The sequence below is a fragment of the Pygoscelis adeliae genome, unplaced genomic scaffold (assembly GCF_000699105.1).
Source record: "Pygoscelis adeliae isolate BGI_AS28 unplaced genomic scaffold, ASM69910v1 Scaffold100, whole genome shotgun sequence".
NCBI lineage: Eukaryota > Metazoa > Chordata > Aves > Sphenisciformes > Spheniscidae > Pygoscelis > Pygoscelis adeliae.
The window spans coordinates 2,593,862-2,602,756 of NW_008824034.1; the positions used below are offsets into that span (position 1 = coordinate 2,593,862).

An 8,895-nucleotide genomic window follows, 5' to 3' on the forward strand; every position below is an offset into this window, starting at 1 on the left:
ATGAGAGCTTAACAAAGAAACTTACTGTGCTGAAACAAACATGGTAAAAAGGAGGTAGGATAAATGAAAACATCTTTCTGTCCCTGCAGAAACTCAACGTATTGCATGAAGGTGTCCATGTCCTTGACGGTAGCTGAGAATGAATCTGGGCTTTGCTACAACAGCAAGATCAGATATCTGGAAAAATCAGAAGTCACTAAGAGAAAGACAATCTCCTGTCCTGATATTGAGGATTACAAAACAGCCAGTCAAGAGCCAGATGTGGTGTGGTACAAGGTAACTATTGCTCTCTTATTGCTACTGTGCTGAAACTGTACAAAACTTCCACTGTTTTCAGTCTGAGGTGTAGAGATGGACTTTTCTGAGCCTGCAGTGGTTCGTGACTGGTCTGGAGGACGCTCTCCCAGTATTACAGATGTAATACTAAAGTACAGGCAAAACTACCCAGCATAGTCATTGTCCAACAGCATCAATGAGGATGTTCTGTGCAGGAGGTCACATGATTTCTCTAACAGCAGCATCACGTTCCCAAACCACTGTGCCTCTGTACCAGTTTCCGCCTTGGTGGGATGTCTCCTTACCTGATACTGCAGTAGAAACAAAGGGAGGCAGCCTACAATGGAGCCAAAGGTGTATCAGCACCACCAGCTTCAGCAGTGCTACCCAATTAATTTTTATGAAGTCTGTTGGGTAATTTCACCAAGGCTTGTTAATTTTTACCAAAGTCTGCTGGGTAATTTCACAGAGATGCATTTACTTTTGCTGAGGTCCATTGATAATTTTAACTGAGGTCTGTTAATTTTAACTGAGGTCTGTTAGATACTTTTACTACTCGGCGGGTAACTCAGCTGGCTGTACCTTCTCCAAGGCCTGTCAAGTACCGCACACCACTTTCAGCAGCAGATGTATCGGTAATGTGTTTATGTAGCTCCCCAAGAAAACAGGAGAATGATTAAAATATGGGTTTTCAGGCAGACATCAGATACCAAGACCATAGCAAGGTCTGGCAGATTTTACCCGTTGTCTGAACTTAGGCCAAAGTCTGATATTTGAAAAGCCCTCAGGTATGAGTTGCTGCAAGAAACGATGGAGAAGAATAAAGGGCTGAGAGTCAGAGGGAACAAGAAATAGTTGGGCAAGAGGAAGAGCTCAGTGGGGTCTGTGGAAAATAGAGTTGGGATTGTAGGGGTAAAGGCAGAATTTGTTTAGGACAAACTTGGTTCGGGTAATGAAGACAGAAATGCACAAACTAGTTAAACCCTAAATTTTGAGTGTGTGATTTGCCAACCTTAATAACATTCTTTAAAGGTAGCTATTTTGTGTGAAATAAGTAATATGTGCAGAGCTGCAGATTTTTTTCCTCCTTAGCAGGTTGCATCAGAAAAGAGCAATTATAAAAGTTGTCATCTATTTCTATTTTTTACAGAAATCTCACATGTTCTATTTTATAGTAACAAAGCGGGTGCCATAACCCGCTGTTAGTATAAACAAAGTTTTTCTTTCAGCCATTGAAGCTGTTTCTCTCAGCATATGGGTGGATAGCTTCAGTGCTGTTCATACATAAAATATATGTATTCAGTTGAGTCTGAAATCTTGGGGAAAAGAGGGTACCGGAGAGAAGGTGTTTCTTGCCCTATCTACCTAGGTATTACTGAACACCACATCACTGAAGATATCATTTTTTTGCAAGAGCACACACCAAAATAGTCTGGCAGGAATAATCTTCAGCTGTCATGGAGCAGAAATCAGTCTAAGGAAGATGCATGTACAACCCCACATCAACGATGCTTTGTGCTGACCAAGAAAGGGAACAGAAGGGTCTTTGTTCCATATACCCACACGTGTTACCTGGCTTGCGCACACAGGTTGTGTGACAGCAGGCTGGAGTTGACAGCTGACTGACAAGTCATCACTGTGGTGAAATTGAACAGAATTGATGTGGTTGGGTGATAACGGTGAGACAATCGAAGTCGACAACCTTTAGTCTGGCTTGATAATAAAAAGAGACATTAGTGGAATAACCTACTACATATAGCTCCTTATCCATAATTAACAATAAGGTGCTATCCGTTCAGTTCTTAGACAACACCTATGTTATCTGGACCTGAGTCAGGAAGCTCAGTAGTGTGAAATGTCGACATTAACGTTACACAGAAGGTATATATGTCAGGTTATCCCTTGAAACTTATTGCTGAAACAGGGTTTTGGAAAAATATTCTAGAGGGTATTATGGTACTAACTGCTAATAGAAGTATGCCTATTCAAAAGAGCATAAGTCCAGTTTCTAGAAAATATATAATTACTTGGATTTCAAGATAATATGATGAGTACTGGGGTAAGCCCTACAAACCGCAGTCTGGGACTTAAGATCATGCTGTGTGAGGCAACGTGTGTAACAGAAAGCCGGTACCTTCTCCCTAAGAATAGTGTAAAGTGATATTCCACTTTAGGATCTGACCCTCACTTTCTGAAGAAGGCATCTGTTTCCGGTCATAGCACACTGGATCCTCACGTTTTACCCCGCTACCTTTGTGATCGAGTTTGACGTGTACATGAAGGTGTCATCAGCCATCTTGTGTAAATCTGCTCCAGAGGCACTGGGGGTATTTCCTTTTCATTATGCTGAAGTATTTAGAGAAGATTTTCATCCAGGGGAGAGCATAAGTTGTCCAGAATCAAACAGTAGATAAAGAAATACGAGGAAGTCCTCAAGGTTCCTTCTTTATACCTTTGGCTGAAAAGAGAAATCCTTGTGTTCACGAGAACCTGCCAGTTCACTGGTAGTCAGGGAGTTCGGGCTTGTGATCGATGAAATACCATCAGACAGGACAGTAATGGTGCAAGCCCACAGTGTGCAGGACTCACCCTGCCTCCCAGAAGGCTTCTCTATGTGGAGGGATTAATGAATCTGAGCCAATAATTGCATCGATTTACAGGGACTTAACTGTAATTTAAACACACTCTTAAAGTAATTATGCCTGAATAGATTTCCACATACACACCCGATAAGTAATAAAACATTTGCTATGAGGATTTGTTTTAACAGTAGTATGAACTTCACTTCTGGCTAGAATTACACTGCATGAAATATTTATTTTTAAAGATTTCCACAGTTAATGACATTGATATACACACACCTCTGTTAGGCCTCTTAGAACTGTTTTGACAAGAAGTAGAAGGATTTTTTTGAAATAAATGTATGTGTCAAGGCATGATTGAATGAATGGGATTTAACAGTAAGAGCAGTTTCACGAAAAATCAACTGGCAGAGGAAAAAGGTGTATTACATCTAGAATGCGGAGTCTTAATCCATTTCCACCATCTCTTTTCTACTACTGGGTTGAAGGAAGGGCTGTGAAAACAATCAAAATGTCAGGTGGAGGACAGGTAGTTGTTATCTATCCTACAAAAAATAGATTTGTTGAGCTGCTGCCACTTAAATTTCAAGGAAGAGAAAAAGAAGCATAATAGTGCATAACTTGATTATTGGGGGGAAAAAACCTTAAAATATTTAAGATGTCTAAGGAGAATAAATAGGCTAGAAACTTTCAGATTCCTCTAGCAGGTAAACGTGGTGCAAAAGCAGAAGAGAGCAATTAATTGGTTAAACAAGCAACAGACATACAATTGAGCACTTACCTTTTTAGAGAAATTAGCAGACCTCTGACAGTAAAATCTAAATTGTTTCCACAATATGAAGACTAATATTTTTTTTTTAATTGGTTTGTTTCTCAGCCATTTTTGTTGCTTAAAATACAAATTGTTATGATTTTCCAGCTTCTCCCCTTTTTTCCTTTTAGTTTTGTGGACTGAACTAGTCTGTGAATAGCAGGCAGAATACAACAGGCATTTTCAACATATATTTAGAAAGCCTGCATAGTCAGTAGAAGAAAAATTAATTAGCTAAAATTTGGGAAAGAAGGGGTTATAAATAATTTTTAATATGAAGTGTTTTAAGTAGATACAGAAAGAAACAATTGGGAAATTAGTGGTACAATTCCAACAGAACTCACTGTAAAACCACAATAGCACAAACATTGTTTGTGCTAAGTCATTAATCTCTGTAGTAGTAAAGATGTTGCCCTTCTTATTACAAACATGTAGTATATAAAAATATAAACCGTATGAAAATGTATCTTCGATCTCTTTGCTCCCATACTTTTTAAAATAAAACAGAGAATATAAAACTGGTAACGTATGACAGGGTCTTTCAGTGCTGCACTGAAAGGGTGCGTATCTGAAATCTGCTTACTTTGTGTATTCTGGGAATTGTATTCCTTCTAAATTAGGATTGAATAGAACTGAATCATATTCTTTGCCCAGCGTTCATATTTAGTTAGTCCAAGTAGGTGGTTGATGCCCCTTTAAATAGGACTAAAAAATTGAGTGCAAATCAGAAAGGATTTAATGCCATTTTCTGGCTCAGATCTGTGTCCTGCATGAGTCGATGTCAGTGTAATTTAGTGACAAAAATAAGCTCTGGTTCTTCTTAGCACAGCAGATAGGATCTGGATTCTGATCATTCTCTGTCATCGGTGTTAACTAAAGTTCACATGCAAGACAAGATTACACTTTCCTTACAACTGTATTTGGAAACAGAAAGATAACCTGAACACTCCCTTACCTGGAATAGAAATGCACAGTTTCAGTATTCGAAATCTGACCACATTGTAACTGAGTTTGGCCTACTAGGGATAGGGATAAATGCTTCAGTGCTCCATTTTCAAGTGCAGGGCCAAAAGCTCACAATCACATCTTTGTATTTCTTTATTATTATCCTTTAATTTAGAAACTGATATTGTGGATTTGGAATCTGTATGGAGTCCCATGAAAAAATTATCTTTGTGTCATTCTGATCTCTTGCTGTCATGCAACATATATGCATGTCAATGTATTTCTTGTTTGGTTGTTTTCTTAAGAGAAAGCTTTGTTCTATTTTGTTTGCTGTATTTCTGACACTGCTGTTGCAGACAAGCAGAAAATGGGGCATAGGTCTGGACTATTTACGTGAATCTCTGAAGTTGCTGAGCCTGAAGTAGCTGATGGGAGATTGTTAACTGCAGTCTGAGCGCCTATTCCATGTCGCCACCTTGAGAGAGGGAATAGAGGGGCATTAAAGGTACTCGGGCCCTATGTTGCTTTGTGTGTTCTGGGTGCAGAATTAGCCAGAGCCTCCAGAGCTGTCGGGAGCACTGACTATTTTAGAGAACTGAGAAAAGCATGATTTTTGTTTGCAGGCAGAAGAGGCTTGATGTTAAAGTTTTTGAGAGACAATAAATATATAATCTTAAGGTACCATTTTAAAGACACAATGATTGGATTGTGCCTATGCTTTTAGTTCAGAGCATTCCAAGAGGTATTCAATCGTGAGTACCGTTAGCATGGAAGGTGACTGATCTGGCTGCAAGGATACAGTATGTTAGGAAGGGGAGAGCCGCCTCTTGCACTGTATCACACACTATACAGAAGGACTCAAATGCTGTTCCAGTCGGACCACGATTTATAGTGGTGAACCTAAATCTGCCAAATAACAGCTAAGATCTGCCTGGCGAAGTCAGTGACAGTTGCAGGCTATCAGTACCATGTACTCCATCAGAGGACGCACATGGGGGTGATGCTACAAAGAGCCCAGTGATGGGAAAAGGCTGAATCAGAGCTCATCAGGTGCCAGAGAAGCCAGTGATGAGAAACAAGACCATAAGGAAACCAGGCTTCCTGAATTCTCTTGCTCACAAAAGTGCTGTTGTTCTGCCTGTTTTCTTCTGTTGGTAAATGGTTCTAGCCTGAGACTGTGTGTAAAGTTTGCCTGCAGGCTAACTCTTAACAGATGTTGCCCTTACTCCTTTCAAACAGAGATGTATTTTAATGGTCCATCCTAAAGTAGAGGTCTTGGCAGCTGTTCATCATGAAAAAGAGAAGGTGCTTAACCATTGCTTCAGGGCACCATGTATTAAACACGGCCTATGTGATACAGTGGGAATTACTGAACCTTAAAAACATTTGTGTTTGATTTCTGGTTTCAAATTAATTCCAGTTTCAGATCTCTGTGCTTTCTGAAATTATATTTGAATTTGAATTGCAAAAATATATTGAGACGGTTGTTTACTTATGTATAATACTGAAAATCTGATCAGGTAACACTGTCTTATGTCATACAAGCTGGGTGATTTTGGCAATGGATTTTTTTTCTGCAGGAATGTAAGCCAAAAATGTGGAGAAGCATTGTAATTCAGAAGGGAAATACTCTCTTAATACAAGAGGTCCAGGAAGAAGATGGAGGAAATTACACCTGTGAACTGAAGTTTGAAGGCAAGCTTATACGAAGAACAGTTGAATTGAAAGTTACTGGTAAGAATCTCTGTTCTATGCCAATAGAAAAAATTGAAATAATAAGAAAAAGCGTTTTTCACATGTCAGTGAATCTATTTCATAGAAGTAAGTCCAAACCAAATCTCAATAGCCGAGCAGTCCCAAACTAGAGGAAATCTATATCAAGATCTTATAAAATTCCACAGAAGACTTATTCTACCTTTTGCTCTTACAAAACCTGGAAATGCTGGTTATAAAGCAAAAGGTAGAGCGGACCTAAGTCCTCCCTATACGCCGGCAGTAATTCAGACTCCAGTTTTGTCTTCAATGCTAAACAGAGGAAACGTTGACTGAAGCTGTAAAACAGGCTTTTGGTGAGGTTTGTCCTAGAATAAAACACAGCCAAAAGAGACGTCTTGAGTCATTAATATTTTTTTTTTGAGTGATTGTTCCGTATTTTTCAGCTTTGGTTTAATTTATGATGACCAACTTCTCTAGTCTAGGGTTTGTCTTTAGTGAAGAGTGTGGCACAACCTTTTCCAAGAATGAAGTTGGGAACACTGGACTGTCAGGGGGGAAAGTAACCTGCTTATCAGGAGATCATAACATTGTATGTTTCTGAGTCCATGTAGTAATCTACTAGTCAACAGTATTTTTCTGACTCTTTCTGTCAGGTACCAGAAATGAATGGGTAAAATAGTATTGCCTACCAATATATTCCTGATCCCTTTCCATTCCACTGTACAGTATGTCATCTACAATTATTATTTTGCCTTCAGTGACTGTGGAACTTTGCAAGTATCTGAAAACAGTTGAGTTTTTTTCCAATGGTTAGGTATTTTCCCGTCTGTGTTTCGACATACTGATTAAAATGGGGTCCTACTTAAAATGGTGATAAGCAGAATTCTACTTATATCAAACTGAATTAGCCCATATGATATTTCTCATGTGTTCTTGAAATAAAATTCTTTCCTTTATTTTGAGTGAAATCCATTTTTCTTTTCTTATCATTATTCCTCATTTTAAATGAGTTCTTTTCCCTGTGTGCCAGATTCATATATCATGTGATTCTCTATTGTCCATTTTTGACCATGGACAGATCTCTGAAGTATTGATTTGACCTGCCTGACCCCAGACCTGTCAAATGAAGATATAATACCTGCCTTGTAGGTAGTTGCTATCCGAGGTAGCATGCTGGTCTTCAACCAGAATATGAACTAAGTTTGGCAAAGTGACAATGAGATGCATCTAATTCAATTCCCCATGATGGATATTCTTTAGATAACAGATATTCTATGCTCTCCCTCTCATCATGACCTTGCTAGAACTCATGTGTTCTCTTCATTATTTGAACAGTGTGGTATATTCATACTTCACAATTTAATGAATTTGTCCTAAACTAACTGTAGTATGTATTAAAGTTAATTGTTTTATTAAAATGTTTATGACCTGAATTATTAAAAATGTAAATGCTTGAGAACCAGGAGATTGTAATTTGGTGTGAAATTAATATTAAATTAAATTTCCTTTAGCTTATAAAAGCACATATGTTAGTAAACACCTTTTCCAGATTTAAGTGTTTGGGAGACATATCTGATGTTATTTGTTTGCTGGTTGAATCTCTTTAGATATCTGGAACAGGCTAGTAAGTTTATGTAGATGATGACCTGAAAATATGGATTAGAACTACGAATGTAATACATAGATTAGAACTACGAATGTAATACATAGAACTGTGTAAACGTATTATAGCTTGGTGCTTCACCAAGTTTCTTTCTCCTGTTTCTGTTTTGTTTCAGTTTGTGAATTTTATATGCATGTGGGTTTAGATCTTAATGGGGGAGAGGTCAAAGAAAACTCATACAACAACCAACAGAGGATTATTACTTGTGTTGTGTGGCTGGCCATGTTGCGTGGAGGGTCCTGAGGCAGATCACATCACAGACTGGGAGCAGGTACATGACATACTCAGGGACTTTGTTGAAGAATACGTCTCATGGGAGGCAGAAAGAAAACTACATACTGGTGTAGTCCCGAGAGTTTGCTTTCCCTGGGGCTAGTGCAGGTCTAGGTTGGAGGCACCTCTGGAGATCATCCCATCCAACCCCCAGCTCAAGCAGAATCAGCTACAGCAGGCTGCCCAGGGCTGTGCCCGGTTGGGTTTTGATTATCTCTGAGAATAGACTCCACAACCTCTCTGGGCAAGGTTGCCACAGTGTTCAACCACCATCACGATAAAAAAGATTTTTCTTATGTTTCAACAAAATCTCTTTTATTTCAGTGTGTGTGTCTATTGCTTCTTATTCTTTCATTGCACACCATTAAGAACAGTCTGGATCCATCTTCTTTACACCTTCTCACCAGGTGTTTATACACATGGATAAGATCTCCGTGAGCCTTCTTTTCTCCACACCAACCCACCCCAGCTCTCTCAGCCTCTCCTTGTAAGATAGATACTCCAATCTCTTAATCATCTTTGTAGCCCGCCACTGGACTCATTCCAGTATGCCCATGTCTTTCTTGCAGTGGGATTGGTGTTGCACTGGGCCACATTGTTCACCTGTCTGAAAATTAATTTCTCATCAA

The 8,895-nt window shown here is 39.0% G+C and overlaps 1 protein-coding gene across 1 annotated transcript in view; it reads left to right on the forward strand.

Moving 5' to 3' along the window:
* IL1RAPL2 (interleukin 1 receptor accessory protein-like 2) overlaps window positions 1-8,895 on the forward strand; it is a 391,710-nt gene that overhangs the window by 208,930 nt on the left and 173,885 nt on the right. The window contains exons 3-4 of the mRNA XM_009330996.1: window positions 90-276; window positions 6,195-6,348. Of these exons, the coding sequence (XP_009329271.1) occupies window positions 90-276; window positions 6,195-6,348 (341 nt within the window). The remainder of the gene's footprint in view (window positions 1-89; window positions 277-6,194; window positions 6,349-8,895) is intronic.